Raw genomic sequence first — 21,636 nt, forward strand, 5'->3', positions numbered from 1 at the left:
TCTGAGGACTGAGCTTTTGCTTCAGCAGAAGGTGCAGTGATTTGTCTAATGTTAGGCAGTAAAGTCAGAAGTAGAGCAGGAGCCCTGGGTTCTGCTTCCCCTAACCACTACCTGCTGTTATCCCTGTGTATGCTAAGAGGAAAGAGAAATTAATTTTTGAATGGATGAGAGTTGAATGTGAAAATTGTTACAAAAATTGTGCCCTCAAGAAAAAGCAAACCACTCCCCTTAATCTGAATGGAATCAGGTTTTTAGAAAACGGGAGTTGAAGTAGGACTTCGCATATCAGAGATGTCCCAGTTGGCAACCTGTTGGTATCCGAACAACTGGTACAGTGAAACACCCCTAATTCTTTGAAATTATAAAGGCAGCAGCTGCACATTTTGCAAATGAACATGAAGCGTACAGTCAGTAATCAGAGCCCATCTCTGCAGACCAGAGACTCCGCATAGCTGATCTGGAACAAAAAATAGCAGTGAGACTTGGGATCCAGAGCTGAGTGGGAAGACAGATCCCATCTGCTAAAAGGTTACAAAAAAAGAATTAAGAAAAGGATTTTTTTTTTTCATTACTGTTACGTCTCCTGTTAGACAGGAAATGAAGGCCCAGTGCCTGTATCACCCACGCACTGCAGTGGGACAGCTGATATATTCAGTTCCTCAAGGATCTTGCTTCAAGAATCTACTTTCTAGCTCTTCCAGGAACGGAACGTAAATCTGGAGGCTGGCAAGCAAAAAAATCCAGGCGGAACCAGCAAAAACCATTACTAAGAAGACTGAAGAAAATAAGATTTTGTGGTTGCAAAAAGATGTCAGGGAATTCAGCTGAAAAAAAGCGGAGGTAGGATTAAAACTGCCCAGGCAGAACCATTTATTGTATCCAGCGTGAAGGGTAGGGGCAGCCGTGTCCAGCCAGGCTTCAGGTCTGGAAAAGATCCCTTCAGCAGAACACTGAGATTTTGATGAGGACTTGTACCGAAGTAGGAGAATCCTTCAAAATGTTCAAGACATTAAATAAAACAAACAAACCACACAACAACTTTAGAAATATATTTAGGTCAAACTTGAGTGAATATTTGTCACTGTTCTAAAATACCTCTTCCTGCTACAACTTGTATCACGCAGTCTCAACAATCTCTCAGCACACAGTTCCTTTGAGATGCAGATACAAGCAGATTATTAGCACAGCTACTATTATCTGAGTAAATATCCCTTGGCACCAAACCCATCATTAAGAGACAGAATTCTTTTATTTTTCCCATAGAAAAGAAGTACTGGTATCACCGTCAGACATGCAGTAACAGAACCGCAGCCGTGACGGCTGGGGAGGGACCTCGGGAAGTCATTTATTCCTCCCTACAAAGCCAACTGTCACCAGTGCTTGACCAGGCCGGCCACGCATTGGTCTAGCAAAGTCCTGAAGACATTTGAGGATGGCAATTCCATCAGCATTCCAGGTGACCTGTCCTAGTGTTGCACTACCCTTCTGGGCTAAGAAACCGACTTGCCCTCATACATTTGTCTAGTCCTCTTGTTCTTAAAGCCCGCTGCCCTACACATCTTTGCTTTCTTTATAATTTCCCAGAATTTCAATGTGCCTCATTTTAACGGGCTTTTCCACTGCAGGGGAGTGAATTTAATTGTTAAACCATAATCTTAGCTACTTGTGCTATACAGAGGTTTCTAAGGCGACACTGAGAAATAAAGTGATCATCCTAAAAGGTCACAGCATATAACAGAAGCAGGACCCTGAGACCTCAATGTCCAAGACACTAATTGCAGACACTGCATTAATACCAGTCAACACAGATAGGTCTGTATGAGGACTATTTGCTAAATATTTGGTAGTTGCGTGTCTTTTGCATAAACTCTGTATGTGTTAACTGAGATCCCAGCAGAGTCAGTAGATATTACTGTTCTCACTCAGTAGACGGGGAAGCAATTGCAAAAAGGTTAAATGACTTGTGTGACCTCTAGCAGTGAGCAGGCAGCAGTGACTAACTCGAGCACAGCCTTTCTTCCCCTTTTATTTGGGTTCAGCAGCATGATATTCAGCCCAGAAACTGGTTCGGTGTTCCTTAACGTTTTCGTGAAATTCAATTTCAGCTTGGCTTCCTGTTGATTGCCAGAAGAATTGCTGTCTCCCATGAAACACCATTGTCTTCATGGTGCTTACGTCACGGATCTGAATAAAGAAAGACCAAACCATTATATTATAATAGCCTACAAGTCAAGCATCCACAAAATACTGGGGTCTTGCCAATTGGTCACTCAGGGGAAAAGCTATCCTATATAAATGTTAGAAGAAATATGATAGACATAAGTAGTGCTCACCCACATCTACATTTACATAACAGTCTGACCTCTCAGATCTTGACTGAGCTTTGCATCTGGATGTAAATCTCTTATGAGCAGATGGGTCCTTGCCCATCTAAACCACACCCTCTGGGCTTCTGACTCACCAGGATGTAATTAAACTGGGTTTGGTTGTTCTCACTGCCCAGGTCAATATACAGGGCTCGGATAGCTATGCGATGCTGAGGAGCCACATTAATGAAGGTCCGACACACTGCTTCATGCCTTTGACCAGGTGACTGCACAGGATTCACTATTTCACCTCGGGGACCAAACAGCTGCTTGTCACAGTCTGAGAGGGGGAAGGGGAGCAGAAGAAAAAATGATTTAGAGATGTGTCCAGTATCTCCGAGAAAAAAAATGGTTTAAATTAAACACAGACAGAAAAGTTTCTCTGAGGATTTTCATCTGGGAACCTCCAAGCATAAGCAAACACCTGCAGGGGGCTTGCCTTTAAAACAGAGGGGCAGTCCACAGATAGTATCCATTCTGACACTCCTTGAAAAGGGGCTTATTAGCTCGTAGAGATGGAGCAAGGTTTCCATAGATTCCCATAGACACCACGACCTATGGAACTCTGCAGGCCTTGCCATGGGTCCCCTAATTTAAAGCAATAGCGAAGCTTTCAGTGAGGTACCTTGGTAATATTTTTTAGTTGCATTTCTGCTGTTGTACTGAAGAACAACACCATTTCCTGGCAGCAAAACACGCTGTTTCACAATCAATGTATTTGTTCTGGAATTTATCAGTGACAAAGGGAGCTTCCTGCAGCCTGTCCGCCACATCATTCGCCCAGAAAACAACACGACTTCACCTGGAATGGATGAGCACAGGGACTAGAAACACCTTTACTTTACGTGAGATAGGTCTGAATGCAGTTCAGTTTCCTATATTACATAGGTCAGAAACCAAGTAATTTATGCTTCTTGCCCCTATCTTATCGAAATCTTTCATGAAACAGTCCAGTTAACTAATCTAACCATATTGATTCCAACAAGAGGGTACATTACATAGTTTTTAACAGGCCAAAGTAGGAAGCTTCTTTAACCCCATAAGTTCCTTTAACCCCGTATCTATCAAAATCATAATAATAATAACAAATACGAAATCATCATGTAGGGAGAGGAAAGGCATCATCTTAGTTTAGTCCCGTCTAGCAAAGACTTGGTGGAACAGAAAAACTTATAAAATGGTTTCAGAGATTACACAAGGCAGCAAAAACCATTGAGGGCACCAAAGCATGCAGGCAAACGATGTGCAGATTTCCCAAAGGGCCAGGCTAGTTCCCAGTTAGCCCTGGGCAGTACCTGCACTGCAGTTCAGGGAGCTCTCCAGAACGCTGAGTGTTATCTCCTCCCCTAGAGGACGTCCAATGGCCACAGTGCACTCACTTCTGTCTACACCTGTCATGTTGATGACCCCAGTGGCATTAAGAAAGAGCTTTCCACAGACACCTGTGAAACAGAGACAGACAAGAAACACATCCAGCTGCTGATAACAGCACTCAGTCCTTTCACGGCACAGTAAACAGACAAGCGCCAACAGTGTGCCCACCTTCCAGGTAAAGCACAGGAAGAGCCAGTTGCTGCCCCACAGAGTCTCAACTCTGAAGAGCTTTGGGAAGTCGAGGGAAGGAAGTAATTGTTCCTGGCTCAGACAGCATGGACAGCTCATGGCATACGGTCCCTCCTAAGCAGGCGCATTCCCTCCCGTGCTCCTGTCTGTGTATGGCAGTAGGGTCGCTGGAACCCAGTCACACACAGTAAGTAGCTATCTCGACCCTTTGGTCATGCCCTCCTCACCTCCACTGGTCTCCGTCTGCTCCTGAGGGACAGCTGGCACGGCAGAAGGAGGAAGATCCAGGTCCTTATATCTCTCCCTTTCAACGGTTGCAGCTGTCGTAGGATGCATGGCTGGTGTCACTGTCTGCAGCTCTGCTCCATGGGACCTGGTCCCCACCACCTGCTCAGGACAGGGCCCTGCGAAGCAGCCACGTAGCACGATGGCCTTGGGGAAGTGCCTGCAGAAGATGGGGTTCACGTGCTTACGGGTTAGCGGGTTGAGGCAGAAATCCTGCCGTGTCTGAACACCATTCCCACATGAAGTTGAACACTGCAGAGGAAGAAACCCACAGGCCTTTATACATATATTTCAATTGGTATTCAGAAATAAATACATTTATTTGCTCAGGCACGATCTAGGGCTCTGATCTGTTGTTCACTGATGCTGTTCTGCCACTTGGCCTTTTAGTTCTCTAGTTTCACCAGCTATAAGATGGGAATAGCAAAGCCGGCCCACCTCCCAGGGGATCCTCTAAACTGTATCTTTGAACTACAGAACCACTTCCTCAAGAGATCCAAGAAGATCTGCATTCCAGAAGAATGCATGCCAAAGATCATTATTAAACAGCAGCCGAAACCTGAGCTGAAAAATGCAGGAAGCACACCTACAGCTGCTAAATAAAGGACACAGGAATGGGTGGAAAACAAAAAAAAAGAAAAAACTAGAAACAGTTTAGCATTTCTGTGGGAAGTAAATACACAAGGCAGAAGTGGTATTTCTCTCCTGTTTCCTTTATGAAAGTGAATGGCTATAAAACCGCTGCACTTAGAAACCAAGGACTGCATCTGAACAGGAGCTGATACCTCTGTCCATTCACTGAAGCTCCATTCGTAAGAGCACCTTCGGATGACACAGGGGATGCTGGTAAGGGGCTTCTCTGACACAGGACATGAATGTTCCTCCAGCAAAATCTCTTTGCCTTGGTGAACCTGCACACAGGTGACCAGCTGAAAAGCTAAGCCAAGCCCACAGCTGGAGGAACACGGGCCAGCCGGGATTGTCTTCCATCTAACAGAGGACAAGGAGAAAAATGAAGTTAGGGATGAATCCCTACCCTCTATTATTTCTCACCATAGAGACCATAATGTAGCTCCCCCATCCTTCCCCCCCTTCTGCTTCTCAGCAGCTTCCTTCACCCCTCCAGCTCACACACTTTGCTGCATGCAGTGCTTACAGCAGCCACTGAAACAAGGTTAGGCACTCCAGAACAGGTTTGGTGTTGGACCCAAAGGAAGGGCATTCACATTTTACAGGAAGCACACAGACTCCAAGTATACATTGAGTCTTGCTCTATGTCCATTACAGTTCTCCTCAGGGTGACATAGAGAGGCTTAACAACAAAAGCAATTGGATCTCCCTCCAAAATGCACAACGCTCTGGGCAGTCAGATTAAAAAAACAACCCAGGGTTATTTGGTCCTGGGAGTGGCATCCTGTAGCACGTAAAAAAAGTTCCGATCCCAGTACAGTCCAGTCACACAACAAACAGGCCAAGGCAAGCTCTGCCCCATTTCTCAACCCTAAGCCATACCCTAGATCACACCACACACATTTACAAACAACCACTCGTGTGGTCCATGTGACCATTTCGACCTTGGGGGGCACGGCTCCAAGTTACATGGCTCCTGCTCCTTTGGGCGAGGCAAACCATCACACTGGGTGTCTGCCATGATCTCTTCTGCCTTCTCCCCGGTTTCCCTTGCACAGTAGAGGACCTTGTGCATCACACCTCCTCCACAGCTTGCACTGCATGAGCCCATTTTGTAATGCCACCTGGGAACAATGCAGCCGTCAGTGAGTACCCCCAGCTGCTACCCATCCGCCCCGGATTTTAAACCCAGCCAGTCTATAGAAGTACACCCAGAATTCTGTTAATGCACACATACACACTTACTAATATTGGAGAGATCACCAGTCACCTCACTGAGTGCGGCTTGAAATCCTAAGAAAGTGCAATCAATTTCCTCTAGTTCTCAGAGCAGCTACCCCAGATTCTTAGAGCATTTAATACTAGCTACGTTCTTTGATGCCACGTGGCTGGCAAACGTGTCACCACATTTTGCAGTCATGGATTATTTGTTCCCACTTCCTCAGAGGTTTTCAGTTTTCCCCTGGACTTAAACTCCAAAGACTTCACTTAGTTCTGCTTGAGAATATACCAGCCCAGGAAAGACTCCGTTAGCTTGGTGAGAATGGACCACTGCTACTGTTTTTGCAGCTGGCTAGCCAGGGCATTCTCTTGCTTTCAAAGCTGAGGAGAGGAAGATAACATCTCCAGAGTAGCTCAACCCTTACTTGCTATGTCACTGGACATACAAATAGGAAGGAAAAACCTCTAACTGGCTCATGGTCCCTCGGTAACTGCTTTACCTTGGTGGGCAGGGACCGAGATTGCAGACTTCCACCCTGCTCTCTGGCTTTGGCACTGGATGACAATTTTCTTCTTGGATTTTTTCTTTGGTGTCAAAAGCTACACATACATACTGTATCTGAGTCTCACCTAGAAAAGGAACCAAGTTTACTCCATGGCATGCATGCAAGGTTTGAAAATAAGCACAGAGTAACAAAAGCAGTGCCAACCACGTCTGTGTGTACAAAACAAGCAAACTGCTCAAGCCCCAGGCATGCTCATTCCACTCATTTTCCCCAACTCTGGAACACAGCAACAGCCAGACAGCCCTCTAAACTATTCCATGTCTTGCGCCAGACCCCCTTGTCTCTTCCAGACTCAAGAAATTTGTGACCACAGCTACACATGCACTTTGATCTGTAGAGGAGAAATGACCAGGTCCCTGAGGTTCCTAGGTCTGAGCTCACACGTACAGCCAAGTAACATTTTTCTGCAGCATTGAAAGATCTCACCTCTACCACAGGACACTGAACACTCTCCAGCTAGAGGGCTCCAGACATACACAGTCTGATTTTCCAGTTGGATATGTCCAAGTGACTCCAGAGTCTGAAGCAAGTGTGTGTCTTCCTCCTCAGAAGAGAACAAAAAGAACCAAACCAACACTGGCACCTGCTTTGCCATGGGTCCTGATGTAATGAAGCCAGGGGATACCTCCAGATCAAACCCACAACATATTCACAGGCACATTTAAGCAGTTTTTCCATTTTTGCAGAGCATACAAATTTAAGTCCCAGGAATAAAGACTTCCAACAGCCAAGAGCCATCCAAATTAACACTACTTGAGGCTGAACAGAGATGCCTAAAGCAGTCTCTTCCTCACTGGTAAACATAAACCTGGCAGTGGCTCCCCAGTATGGGTTTGGACCAGGCGTCCAGTGCTGAGAAGTCCTCTTCCCTGTTAGTATTCTTCCCTCCCATGTCAGAACCTCTCTGTTTGACAGTGAAGTATTTATCAGGGCAACAACAGTTATTTCTGTTTCTGACTTTTTTTGGGGCTCTGAGGAGAAACAAAGAAGGAATCAAGTTAACAGCTGCCATAAACAAACCACCACTAATAATTGTTGAATCCAGCAGCATAAATTAAAAGGGACAGAGCTTTCTAAAGACACAAGTTGAACCTTTAATTGGACGGACATCCTTGCTATAAACCACCATCCCAGCCTACTGTAGTAATGCGGTGCTTTCCAACTGGTAGCCTCCTGTGGGTTACAAGCCTCAACGTCTCAGTAAAACTCCTGAAAGCCAAGCCAATAAACTCACTTTGTCCCAGCCCAAAGGGCAGACATTAACCACACACGGCACAACGGAGAGGGGTTTTTCTTCTGCTGGACATAAGCTGTCATCCACAACAGTCTCCATCCCCTTATGAAGCTGAACACAGGTCAGATTCTGCTGTGCAATGCCGGTTCCACAGACAGCAGAGCATTCATTTGTCTGAGATATCTTCCACCTAAATGGGAAGTAATCGTATCACCCTATTTCTCATCTGAATCACAGAGGTTTATTACTCATGCCACTGATTGCAGAAATGGGTCATACAAAGTACTCAGCTTCTCTATTTCAAGGGCCTATTCTGGACATGATTGAGAGAATGACTGCCAGAAATTTAAGTCCTTGCACAGACATCTCTCTAGGGCTAAAAGCACCTAAGCCAAAGAACTATAGTTCACAGTGTAATCCCCTTTTATTAAACATTAAAATGTCCGTGAGATCAATGTCTGTGCAGGCTTGGCTCTCGGTTCTCTTTTGAGTCTAATTAACACAAGGATGTACTCCACAATAAGATAAAACCTTTGTTTGCACAGTGTTGGAAAGGATGTGATCAGACATCTTCCACTGGCCGTGCCCCCAAAGTATACGAGCATTATTTTTACTTAGTGGACTTACTGTAAAAAATAAATGAAAAATGGAAAGGCTATTTCTCCTTCCTTCAATTGGCATCTCAGTTACTTCATGGGACCAGGGAAGACAGAACATGGTTTGGAATCAGCTATGTCTTTACAATTAGGAAGAAACTACCTCTACACCTCTCCTTTTTTTCACCTTGTGCAATGCAAAAGAAACTGCAGAGACTGGGTTAACTTGCAGAGAAAGGACAAGCAAAGTGAGAATTCAGATTAGCTTTCAGAAACACCAACCTGTACAGGCATGGTTCCATGGCACAGGGTTCGTGCCTTGAAAGGGGTTGTGGGAATTCCAGGCACAACTGATCCTCTGTTGCTTCATTCTTTGTCTGGTCAAAACACACGTGATTCACTGGTCGTGTCCCTGGGATACAAAAGGAAAAGGAAAGGAAGTTATAAACAAAGTGAACAGTTCACCTCTATGATTTTAGGAAGATCCTGTAATTTTGCTTTATCTAAATCATCTGTGTAGGAAAAAATGGTATATTTGGGAATGCAGACCTTCTGAAAACACACAAAATTCGTATTTCTGATGTAACTTTTCCTCAAGAGTTTTAAAGTGACTTTCCAAGATGAACACCCCAGAAGATGAAAAATTTGATGGATAATCCACTGTCAAAATGGAAAGATCACTCTAAACTGGCCATTTGCAAGAGCAAGGATATCAATCATAATTTGGTCCAAATTACTTCAAACGATCTTGATGTCTGACTGATGAGACAGGTTGCTGAAAATAAGCCCTAACAGTCAGCCATATGACTTCCTGTAGAACTTATCATGTAATATCGTCACACAGCGCCTGTACCCAGACAACACCATGCCAATGTCCTCAGAGTGATCATCAATATTCAGAACCAGATTAGGAGTAGCAGGAGAGAAATCGCAGACTTGCAGTTCCTGTGCCATGCAAGACATGGAATATTCATAAATTACAGCTATAAACAAGATTTTTAACATTACTGAACTTAACAAGGTGCCCAGTTCAAAATAAACTTGCTCCAGATTTGTGGAAAGACATTACAGAAAGGAGCTCAACAGGTAAACTGGGTGAAGATCCAAACTCAAAAAAAGTTATAAGCAAAGCTGTAGAGAGCCTCCTTTGCAGTGAATGAGTTACCAACAAGGCATTCCTGCATCCCAAAGGGCACGACCCCGAGAAGCAAAATGTCAAGAATAAGTCAGCAATGTTATCTTTTCACTACCCATCTTGTTTTCAAATAACGTTTGTTGATAAGGAGGATCTGACCACAACTTTCAGCTCTCAAGACACAATTTCATCTTGGATTCTCAGCCTTCCCTGTTATTTTAAGAACCAGCTTTCTCAATTTTCTCTTAGTGACTCTATTAGCTGGGAGGCTTTACAGCATTTTGAGTTCTCTACCTCAGGGTTTCAGCAAACAGTTCACCTACAGAATCTACCGGAGAAAAGCTCTCCAGACATAACTAGTCCTAAAGATTGACTTGTAATGTATTTACTAAATCTTTGTCGTAGAAGTCTCAAAAAGCTTGCCAGAGTCATCTGTACTATCTGGTAAACAAGATGTCAAACCATCTACCAGAGCGTTCTGTTACAATCTGCACTATGATTTCTACAGGGAGACAGAAAGGATTAGCCACAACACAGGAATAGAATTCTAAGAAGGAATCTTTATAATTAGCTCCAAGGCTTTAGTTAGACACTGGATACTTCGGTCTCAGATTTTTGATGTTTAACCAACTTCAAATTACAGTCTTCAATAACTTTGAAAAATCTGAGGAAATTGAGTCTTAAAGCCAGAAGGTAGGCTAAAAACAATTTAAAAATCCTCTTCAGGATAAAACATTTTCAATATCATTTTGACGATTCGGCTCATTCACTGATTTGCTAGTTTAATTCAAAAGCTGTACTGCCCTTTTCCTTAGTTCAGCTTAGCACTGGCAACTGGAGCTCACTTCCAGCATTTACTTTTAAATTAATTTCAGTTGTTTAATAACTTCTAACCAAGTATCTACCACTGATAAGTCACACTTATTTCTGAAGATCTGGGTGAATATCAGCCAGCCAAATTAAGTCTGTCCAGACCTCCATAAGAAGTAAGGACTGAGTACTCCTGCCTCACCTTCCCCACAAGTCACTGAACATGACCCCTGTTGAGGAATCCACATATATGTCTGATTCTCTTTTGGCACAAAGTAGCTGTAGGTGATGTCTGGGTTGGTGGCATTGCCATATTCTTTCCCATACCTTCTATAAACCTAATGAAAGAAAAGGTTGTGGTCAATATGTAGATCGGTTCAGGGTCATTTCTCAGGACAGACAAGAGAATATAGTCCCCCTTTCCATCCAGTCCTGAGCCTTAATGCTATGGCAATCCGTTCTTGCCAGACACAGTGAGAGTACTTAGACTGTGAGTTCTGCGCACAGGGCAGTGGAAAAAAAAAAAAAAAAAGAAAAAAAAAAGATTAAGCCAAGCAAAAGGTTTAACTCAGTATGCCTTTTCCCCACACACCCACCGCCCAGGCCTGCAGAAAGCCTGTAGGCAGTACACCCTCAGCACTTCCCAAAAAGAGGAAGGCCATCACGCTTAGAGAACACCAGTTGCAGCAGCTTTGGGCACAAAGCCCAACACACCTGGGCTCTGCACTGCAGCCGAGCCACACAAATTCAGCCTGGTAAGTTCTGACTGGCCCCTTTCCAACTCTATGTTTATTTACCTGTATTTCAATCTCTTCTTGGGTTGGCCCATCCACATGGACTTCCTCCAGGCTTGGCAGGTTGTTCTCGGTGAGAAACACTTTGTATTTGATCTGTCTGTCCTCCAGAACCGATGGATAGGTGACATTCAATGAGATTTTTCCCTTTCCAGCAACCACATACTCACCTTTAACCTTCACAGCTAGAGGAGCAAAAGTAGCAGTGAGGTTAAGTGATATGATGCAGACACAGAAGCCCCTGGTGCTGGCAGCTACACACTGCCCATTTGTTAGAAACCAGTTTGATCTAAATCAGACATCTCAAAGGGCATGGCTTCTACCACTTCCCACCGGAGAGCATCCCACAAAAAGTGCATCATCAAGAACTTTCCTCCCAGATTGTGTTGCTTGTTTTTACAAGCTTGTTTGAGCCCTGCCTGTATTCCCTCTTCTCCTTTTCATTCAACTCACCCAAATGTGTGAAGAGTGGTCTCTGATTGATAATATGGGCCAAGGTGGTGTTATAAGGCAGGGACAAAAATGTAACATAGTCTGAAAGGATGGGAAAAAAAAGAACATAAGGTCACCTTCCCCCACTGTACCTGTTTTAAGAAGTCAAGGGATTACAACCCCACTTCACCTTATTAGCTCAATATCTACTGCAGGACGAGCCTTGCAGGCAGCAACAGATCTTATTGCAGACGGAGGTTATATAGCTAATACTAAAAAAATAAAGATACAACAGTGATGGCCAACAGGCTTAAATTCACACTGACCTTAGCTGTATCAGCTTGACTTGAACACAGTAACGATGAATACAGACAACAAAACAACTGAATTCTGTGTTCTGTTCTCATTTTCCGTTTGCTCTTTTTACGTATATCTGTGTGTGATACTGCAAGAGCCAGATCAGTTCCCAAGTGGATGTTTAACATCTCAGGCAGCATCTGACACAGCTCTCAGATCCCATGAATTTGCATGAATTCCCAAATGGCTACATTTCTCATCCATGTCCAGAGAACTGTGAAAAGAAGTCACTGTGCCCACACAACGGCTACATGACTGCCACACATCTTAGCTCCCTTCTCTCGACTACCCATACTCCAAAACTATATCCTCCATAAAAAAAAGAACAAGCAGAAGCAGAAACAAGAAGTCACATAAAGAAAATTAAGAACACTTAATATGCTGTGCATCTCCTACAAACAGTACCATGACGTTGAGGCTGAGGACTACACACCTTTAGCTTTTCCTTCTGTGTAAGATCCGCTCACTTTGGTGCAAGTGGAGTTATCGCCCCCACAGACCCTGCAAGAGTCCATCATCTTCTTGGAGTCCATCCGGCCATCACACCCGAATGCCTGAGCAAAGAGGAGAGTCTGTCAAGATTGGCCTATTCTGTGAAGAAAACAAGCAAGCGAAAGCAACATTGCCCGAGTTCCTCAAACTGCCTTTTTCATCTGTGATTTGAATTCAAGAAGACGAACAGGCAAAGGTGTATTTATACCTAGGTATGCTGTGCAGCAGCTTACAAAGCTAGGGATTGGAAAGTCTTAGCTGAGAGCACAAAGTTGCATCAATTGTATGAATTCATTTTTCCCATAAAAAGCAGATCAGAAAGATTTCTCCTGAATTATTTAGATTATTATTATTATTATTATTTAGATTATTATTATTTAGATTTAGACCTAAATCTAAAGCTCTTTACTCTCTCTTCTATGGTCTTTTCCTGGAGGCAAAAAAAAAAAAAAAAAAAGAAAGAAAAGCATCCAGGAAAACATTAAACATGAGCGTTAGGTTCTAAAGGAACATTTAGCTCCCCAAATACACACCCAGCTCACATCTTTCAGCCTGTCCCTCAATTCCATGGAGCTCAGAACAGGGATTCTATCCTCATTCCTATGAGCAAGACAAATTTACACAAAGCTACAGGAGGATCTCAGCAGGCTTAGCAGCAAAACATGTGCAACTGCTGAATTTATGCTAGAGGCACTGATACCAGGCTTTGGCTGCTGCTGTAACATACATATTTATCACTATCGCTAACAGAACGGCAGAAATCAGAATAGGTTATGCCTATGCCCTCTGCTGTTCACTAGCTGGAAATGCATTACAAAGCATTCTGAACACCGGGGGAATCAGAAAAACATAAAATTTACAAAGTATATATTTGAAACCACAGACAACAAAACAACAGGGCCAACAGTGGGCACAGTTACTAACATCCACACATTGAGGGGGAGAAAGAACGCCTTTCTCACTTCCAATCCAGAAAAAAAAAAAAGTTATACTTCAATTTTAATTACTGTTGATGCAACAATCAATTTGCAGAGCTATGATTCCTAGGTTTTCCTCCTTACTTTTCCACTGACCAGATATGTTCAAATCATGTAACATCTCTCCAGAGTCAGCATTTTCTAGGGCTATTTATAACATGTAAACTGAAAAACTAACAACATGTCTTCAAAGAGGGCGTAAACCAATTGCTGCATGGATTAGGGATGAATAGCCTTATCTAATTAATGCATAATTAGCAAAATGTCTTATCTAGAGGGCAGGGGATACACAGACAACACTAGATTAGTTGGAATACATCCAATAAGCTTACAGCAAAACTCTCTTCTTTTGAGAAGGACTCCCTCTGTTGTTTGGGACACAGTGTGTTTCTTCCCCTGGCTCCTACTCAAGTGACTTAGCACAGATTACATGTCAGAGGTTCACCTGGATTCTCATCACTTACTCTGCAGCTTCCCATTACACACAGACTGAAAGCTCCATTGTGTTCAGAGTTTTCCTGCTCGCATCTGGTTCCATCTATGAAACTGTCTTCACGGCTTACCATGAATTCATTTTCAATGGCCCTGCACATGTGCTTGCACTGCATGTCCCCTGGAGGAGGCAGACAGGAGGACCAAGGAGTTACTCTTTCAGAAAAACACACAACTGGCCATCAAACAATGGGAAGAAGTCAAAAGAATCTGATAGAAACAGCACCCAGGTTTCACCTGGAAACTAAAACCATCAGTGAAATGGCCTTTAGGTTTGGAAGTAGAGTTAAGCCCATCAGAACTCCCGTTCACAAAGAAACCATGGTTTCTCAGCCTTTCCTTACCTTTGGCAAAGCCAACAGCAGAAGTCCAAGTATAAAAGGATGGCACTTCTTTGGTGAGATACAGCGGCTTTAAATTTGTTGCTGCACACTGCTCAGCCATAAAGTCCTGCTGGGTCGTCAAACAGGCCTGCATCCCAGAGAGAATTGTACAGGTAATGAAAAGAAGTTATTGAGCACAGAATCCCAAGCAGCATTTCACTCACTAGCCATAGGCAGAAAACAGTGGCTGGTAAGTGAAAACATCAGAACAACTACAAGTAAAGAATACCACTTTAAAGTGAGGCTACAGGATACGCAGAGAATTGTGTTCAGAAGCTGATCTTTGCTGTTTATACAAAGAAAAAAAAAAGAGGGGGGGAGAGGTAATAAGTAAAATAGGAACAATATAAGAATGTCCCTCTGAAGAAAACTAGCATTACATGAGTCACTATTTTCTTGGTATCTGTCCTGCTATAAAGGTGTAGAGAAAATACCTCATTACATATGAACAATGCTATTAAATAACACGGTTGTCTTCAGACACAGTGGAACAAACACCTCACCTGTTGTCAAACAGATGGAGACAATATGCCAGATCTTTAGTTTCTCTTCCCACAGCAATCAGCTTTGAGAAGTTCCAAACCATACAGTTTTCAAAGGGTTAAACAGCATTAAGAAAAAAAGCTCCTAAGATGCAATCAGCTGCATTACCTGAGTATTGCACATCTCCATTTGGATGCTGCTGCCCTGGCACTCCTGTCCCCCAAAAGCAGGCCTGAAAATGACAGAAAAATAGCTCCTCTACAGAGGCAGGTTCATCCCAAGCAAAAAGCAAAATGCAGACATCTTGGCCCTGAAAAGGCCAAGAGACCTTGCAAACTCCCCAGACCCACACCTCTTACCTGGGGTTGTTACAGAACCTCTGCCTTATCACAACTCCACCTCCACAGCTGCGGGAGCAGGAGGAAAAGGGGCTCCAGCTGGACCACTGCCCATGGACTACAGCCATGGGGTTCAGTTCTTCCAGAGAGCTGCACCGTCCCTTGAAGCACCACTGAGACCAAGAATACACAAAATTGGCAGAAGCACCACAGTGAACCCAGCGGAGCTAGCTTCTGCAAGGGTGGCAATAAATCCCTCTTTTGGCAAGCTAGACTGTCACAGAGAATCCCAAGATGAACAAGGCACCTTCTCACAAGAGGTTAGAAAAGAAAAGTCCCCTTCCTAATTATAGGATAACATGAGATTGAGATTTAAATAAAGAGCTTATGCCATTTCAAGTAGAAAGCAAAGCCTTGGAGAAGAGCTTAGATATGGGCTATAGGACTGCAAAGCAACTCCAGAGATAAAGACAACATGGAACACCAAGATCAGCTTGTACCAGTTTGTGACTTGAGTGTGTGGCCTTAGCTCCCTGTCCAAGAGGCAGTGAGTCCCATGTAACATCCAGCCACAGACAGTGTCTTGCTATCTAACAAGCTCCATAGCACCCACTCTTTTCATCATCTGAGCATCAGCAGCCTCCTCACCTTATTGATTCCACACTCTGTACCATCCAAGAGGGGAACAAGAAGCCGAGTACAACTGGATTTGTCTCCTGGTTGTACGTGGCATGAGAGAACTTTACATATGTCCTGGTGTGACAAAAAAACAAGGAGTTCAATTAATCACTTAGGCTCATCAACACTGCCGTCACAAAAGCTGCTCAGTTTAAATGGTGCATGTCCCAGATGTCCCCACAGCTACCCAAAAAGGATGAAGGCCAGCAACGGAAATAATAAAAGCATTTTAAAATCCTTTTAAGGTTTGCTCTTTGCCAAGAAATCTGAGGCAGAAAAGTACCTTCAGTCCCTTTGTAATAACAAAGTCTCTAGCTCCCTTTCCCTGAATCTCAGCTCCAGAACATTTCCCTGTTGTCCCCAACAAGACAGAAACTTTCTACCTACAACATTGCTGTCAGCAAAGGTGCATGCGGTTGCAACACTCCCAAAGGCTATTTTACATTGCTCATCTGCTCCATAGTATAAGCCAGGCTTCCATCCAGGGATGCTGCCGTCCATGTCCGGCAGGTCATTTAAGCAGTTTGTTTGGCCTGTGCTGATACAGACATAAGAAATATCACTTTCCCAGCTGTGGGTAGTAAGGACAATGACATGTTTGCAAACTTCTGCTGAGTTTCATTCTGAGAGTTGGCTGTTGCTTTCCCAGACAACACATGCTTACTGTGGGCTGTGATGGATTTAGCTGCAGCAGCTGCCTGGAGACACTCACAGCTCTCCACTGCTGAGGTTAAAACAAAAACCCAAGCCTGTTCCTCACCCAGCCAGTTCACAGCCCACAGTGTATGTTTAGACCTAGGCGCTCTGACATTTTAAATAAAATTTCCAGGGTGAGCTAGTGTCTGAGGAGTCCAATGCAGCCCAGGCATGTTAGTCGCTAACCAAAGCAATTTCCAGCTACTTGAAGCGATGACTGGGTTTAACCTCAGCAACAGACTCAAGGGATAAAAAATAAAACAAACCCCACATACATCACAGTTCCTCATTTTCTAAGAAAGTCCTACTTTATTCCTTGACTCTCCCCCACAGGGCTGTGCTCCCACAACATGCACACAAAACTCAACCACTCCCTTACCTGACGAAGGCCAGGAATTCTTCTCGGCTACACTGGGACCAGGCAAGGTCAATGCTACTGTGGTTTCCTGCTGAACCCATGATGTAACCATTGCTGCTGCACTGATTCCCCTCACCATCATGGGGGATTCCAAGGCTGTAACAGAAAAAGCACCGAGCCCTGAGAAGAAACCCGGAGGTTTCATTCCCTTAGCACCCCTATTCTCTCTGATCTCTAAGCAAGGGCTGAGCTCCTTCTGCAGCCTTTCCTCCTACAGTTGTCAAAAAAGATTTCTCTCTGCAGCTTTTAAGTGTTGCAGAACTTGCAGGAATGCAAGAAATGCAAGGAACTCTTTCCAAAAATTTTGAATAATCTATAGGAAACCCCCTTTTATGACAAGAGATCCTTTACTTTCTCCTGAATCCTTTAAACCAGGCAGTGTTTTCCCCCAACTGTGCTGCTCGCTGACTTTCCTCACTGACCTGTGCCCAATCTCATGGGCTATGGTGACTCCCAGGTCAAAGCCGGTGTCCTGAGTAATAATGCAACTCCAGGAGGAGGAGCAGACTCCCCCTAACTGAGTCACTCCACGTAGCTCCTTGTTCCCGTCAGGTAACTCCAGATCAAACCTAAAGTAAGGGAGAGTAAAGAGCAAAGAAACATTTTCCAGAGGAAAGAGCAAAGAAACATTGCAACTAACAAAGTCAGGACTAGATATTCATACAAATTTATTTGCACCTTCCTGGTCTAACTTAGACAGCTAGCTAACATTTCTTTTGTCATATGAAGCTCCACAGGGCAAGATGGTAGTAGAAGGGTCCCACAAATCCCTATTGTTCGAAATTCTTGGTGATTCTACATTTAAAAAATCCTCACATCCCCAGACAGGCAGAACAGAATGAAACAACCTAACCTATTTGCCAAAGACAAAGCAGTGTCATCCTCTTTTTGAAGAAAGAGCACCAAACCAAAGCCATGACATTCAAGAAAAGCTTGTCTTCAGCACGTTTAGTCAAGGAAATTTAGAACAAGGAGTCTGAAAGTCAGACAAAATGTCTGATTCCGAGAAAATCTGTGTAGCACTAGAAAACTTCTGTAAACACCTGTGGGTTTTCCTTTGCAGCTATCGTTCAACATTTCTGCCCACAAAAAGCTGCAGTGGATTTGACTGTGCTGCACTGGAAGTACACAATGTTCACTGAGTCTGCCTGGTCAGTGTTTGGGAAATATTCCAGTTTCTTCCAGAAAATGAGGAAACAGCACCTCTGACAAACCACACCAAGAGCTGGAGAATCAATCCATCTTCAAAGGTTCTGTGCAAACCAGTGTCACTGTGCTGGTAGCTGGACACCAACAGACTCATTTCCAGTCTCCTGCCAAGACAGTGGAGCTCCAGTACCTGGTCACATACAGCACAATGTCAGCGTGCCGGGGATCAGAGTCATTCTGGGGGTTGACCTTCTTGCTCCACTCGCAAACACTGATTAGTGAAGAGGTGATATTCGTTGTGATGTTTACATCCACCTGAAGTAAGATCACACATTTGCACATTTCATACAGCTTTTAGCAAAGCCCCAGACAACATCTGAACAGAGTCCTCCCTGCTTACCTCCGGTTCTCTCAAAACAAGCACTTGCATCAAATGAACCCTGAAATGACCACCCAGTGAGGCATCTCGCAGCAGCTCTGCCCCCTGTTAAGATACAGAAAAGATTCAGTAAAGAAGTCATCTCGGTGACTTTCAGTATCTATTCCAAATTACAGGGGTGCACTCATTACAAAGCTAATGGTAACTATAAGGGCAAATATAACATCACCAGGAAGTACAATCAAGTAAGCAACATAAATGTAAAAAAAAAATAAATCTGTCAATTGACGATAACTTGTTAGATTCATCAGCTACTCTGAAACAGAGAGAAAAATCCGCACAGAAAACAAATTTCATAGGGTAGGAGAGTAAATTCAATGGATCTGGCTTAACCTCACTGAAATCGAGAGGGACTGGAGGGACTGAATCAAGTCTCTGGTGATAAAACTCTTGCTACTGTATCTTATATTATCTGTGTAATTAGATTACTAATGAAATGAAGAGCTTTTAACATTCACTTTTGCTTGTGAAGCTCTTTCAACAAGGGTAAGCTTGATGTGCAGTCCCAATGAAACACAAAGAAACACCCTGCACTTAAGCAGTGGTCTGTAATAGGGGCAGGTAACCACAAACACCTCTGGAAGTGCATCCACAGAGCTAGATCTACCTGCAACACTGTGAGCTCTTACACTGGAACGGCAGTCCAAACAGAAAACTACTCACAATGTTCAGGTTTGCAAGAATATATCGCTCCGTGTCCTCTTTGTGGTGCAAGTAAACGTCGGGACCTGCTACGACCATCAGCTCCAGATGTTTGACAGCTCCCTCAGCCCTCTTCTGCAGGCGAGAAGGAAACTGCCCTGCTGAACAGCAAAAAGGGATGCAGGGAGTTTAAAATGCAAGACAGCATATAAGATCCTACAGATCCACTCCCTCTTCCAGAAAGACTAAAGTACTGATAGATGACTACTTTCACAGTCACTTGCCCAAGTTTCACACTTTTGTTGGTTTTCTTCACCTGTCCGCACCCTTGGTAACATATTTATATTATCCAAATAACAAGTACCTAAATGAAAAACATTGTTTACATCTCAATGAGGTCAGAGCCATTTATCAAGTATAATCATATACTTGCAGATACAAATCTTTCCCCTCAGCTCATTCAAGCAGCCCCGCTACCAGAAGACAGTTTTTCAGAGCAGAACAACCAGGGCTTCCTTTCCAAATATGTTACCTCTTGCTGTATTTGATTCTACTCTGGCACTTCTGAAGAGAATGTGGGGACTGGAGAAGCCAAGATCCTTCAGCAGGGCCATATCTTTGTTTCTGACAGGCCTGATGTGAATCTTTTCTTCATCTGTAATGACGACTCCTTGCTAAAGGAAAGGAAATGAAATTCCATCTCTGAGTTATTCCAGACATTTACTACAATGGAGAACTGTATCATATCCTTCCTGCTTCTCATTTGTAATGCTCAGATTTATTAAATGGATGGTTCACACATGTGTGGGGCATCAAGCTACAAACCTGCAAAGGCTGTAAATACTTGTTAAAAAAGCTGGTAAGTTCAGTGCATACTCACCAGCTGCCCTTCACAGTAAGTGACTCTACACTCAGCCCCAGGAGGTAGCGATGGTTTTCCACCTGCAAAGCAGTTGCCTGAGAATTGCTTCAGTACGCTAAAAGAAGAGTTCACCATTTGATTGATCACAAAGGAAGAAGAAACGAGGGCATGGTCCTCTAGAAATTCAAAGGCATAGACTTCTCCCCAAGCCTTAATGGAGCAATGTTGAATTCGACATGTCAGCCCAATGTGCTCTTCTTTACAAGGGCAAGTTGGCTGAGCAACCACAAACTCGGGTACTGAAAGAAATGAAACAAAACCAGAACAAGGGGAACGGTTATAAGAAATGATGATACATGGAAAACAAATATAATAATTTGTATCCTTGCAAAAAATTATTCTCCAACTGACATCTGTGCCTTTTGAGGTCACTTTGCCAGTAGTCAAAGAACTTCTGTGCGTTCAACTATTCCAAAGCAGGGTACTCTGACTGGGAACAGACAACAGCTCTGAAACTAGCTCCTGACTTATCTGTGCTTCTGCTCCCTTGTTAAGGAGAATGGCTCATTTGACAAAGGCTGAGACAGTTTTACTTCCTCAGATGTTAAGCGTTACTGAGTGAGAATAATCATAACCCAAACAGAGACACTGGAAAGTGCGCTAGATGAACTCACAAGTCAACAACATCCTTGCTTCAAGAATTTGGGAGTTCAAAACGTATCTTTATTCTGAACTACCACCAATCCAGACCTAGAGTGCTAGTCTCTCCATCTGTTTATTTAAAAAAAATAACAAGTGCATTTAAAGCTATTCTTAGTTTATAGCTTCCCATTCAGATGACTTGGATGCGTTAATCTTGTAGAAATATACCAATACAGAGAATGAGGACTGTAGCAGAAATGCATGAAAAGATTTATCATATCTCCTTTAGGAGATTTTAAATACTGACCCAGTTCTTCAACACACTGAGACACAGATTACCTCACTGAGTAATACAACTCAGAAATGCTAAATGCTTGTCAGAACAGAGTTAGTTAATAAGTGTTCTTAGCATTATCAAATGTACGGGATTAGAAATAAACTGACAAATGTGTTCCAACATCAAGAAGGAAGGAGCTCTGCATACCATCAGACACTGAGCTGGTTCCAAAATAAGAGAAAATATCTTCCGGATCCAAAGCTCTGAGAAATTTCTGCAAGAAGAAGAATGGCTTGACTTTATTATTTATTTTTTTAAAGAAAAACAAATGGATACAAGACTATTATTTAACTGAACCTAACCGAGAAGGAACATCAGCAAACAATTCAACAAGTATCGATGCCAAGTTCTAATGGTTTTATTTTGCACTAAGCATATGCTGCACAATGGCCACCCAGAGGAAATAACTTTATCTTCTTGATTAGTGAGGTTTGATACATTTTGGCTTAGAACACATTGTGTTTTCTCTCCTTTTTTTTTCCTAGAAATAAAAAAGGCTTCCTGGAAACTGCATTTTCTGGAGGTCAAACTTACCTCTTGGAGAATGGACGGCCAACAAAATCCCAGAGGGAACATCATGAGAGCTCGGATCATCAAGCTGATGATCATGCTGGAAGAA

At 43.3% G+C, this 21,636-nt stretch overlaps 1 protein-coding gene across 1 annotated transcript; it reads right to left on the reverse strand.

Annotated features, from left to right (window-relative positions):
• Positions 1 to 1,233: 1,233 nt before the first annotated feature.
• On the reverse strand, positions 1,234 to 21,626 carry ADAMTS13 (ADAM metallopeptidase with thrombospondin type 1 motif 13). The gene is made up of 30 exons (XM_050714535.1): positions 21,552 to 21,626; positions 21,165 to 21,231; positions 20,057 to 20,337; positions 19,709 to 19,850; positions 19,198 to 19,337; positions 18,496 to 18,579; positions 18,286 to 18,410; positions 17,369 to 17,515; positions 16,908 to 17,042; positions 16,220 to 16,370; positions 15,803 to 15,907; positions 15,176 to 15,327; positions 14,985 to 15,048; positions 14,295 to 14,421; positions 13,923 to 14,071; positions 12,423 to 12,543; positions 11,654 to 11,734; positions 11,204 to 11,385; positions 10,609 to 10,744; positions 8,744 to 8,873; positions 7,866 to 8,055; positions 7,058 to 7,175; positions 6,566 to 6,695; positions 5,789 to 5,968; positions 5,000 to 5,204; positions 4,157 to 4,466; positions 3,662 to 3,808; positions 2,992 to 3,168; positions 2,462 to 2,646; positions 1,234 to 2,184 (listed from the first exon to the last, which is right to left on the reverse strand). The coding sequence occupies exons 1-30, from the start codon at positions 21,624 to 21,626 to the stop codon at positions 2,026 to 2,028; spliced, it is 4,395 nt and encodes a 1,464-aa protein (XP_050570492.1). The 3' UTR covers positions 1,234 to 2,025.
• Positions 21,627 to 21,636: the final 10 nt, after the last annotated feature.

Source organism: Cygnus atratus, chromosome 19 (assembly GCF_013377495.2).
Source record: "Cygnus atratus isolate AKBS03 ecotype Queensland, Australia chromosome 19, CAtr_DNAZoo_HiC_assembly, whole genome shotgun sequence".
Taxonomy (NCBI): Eukaryota; Metazoa; Chordata; class Aves; order Anseriformes; family Anatidae; genus Cygnus; species Cygnus atratus.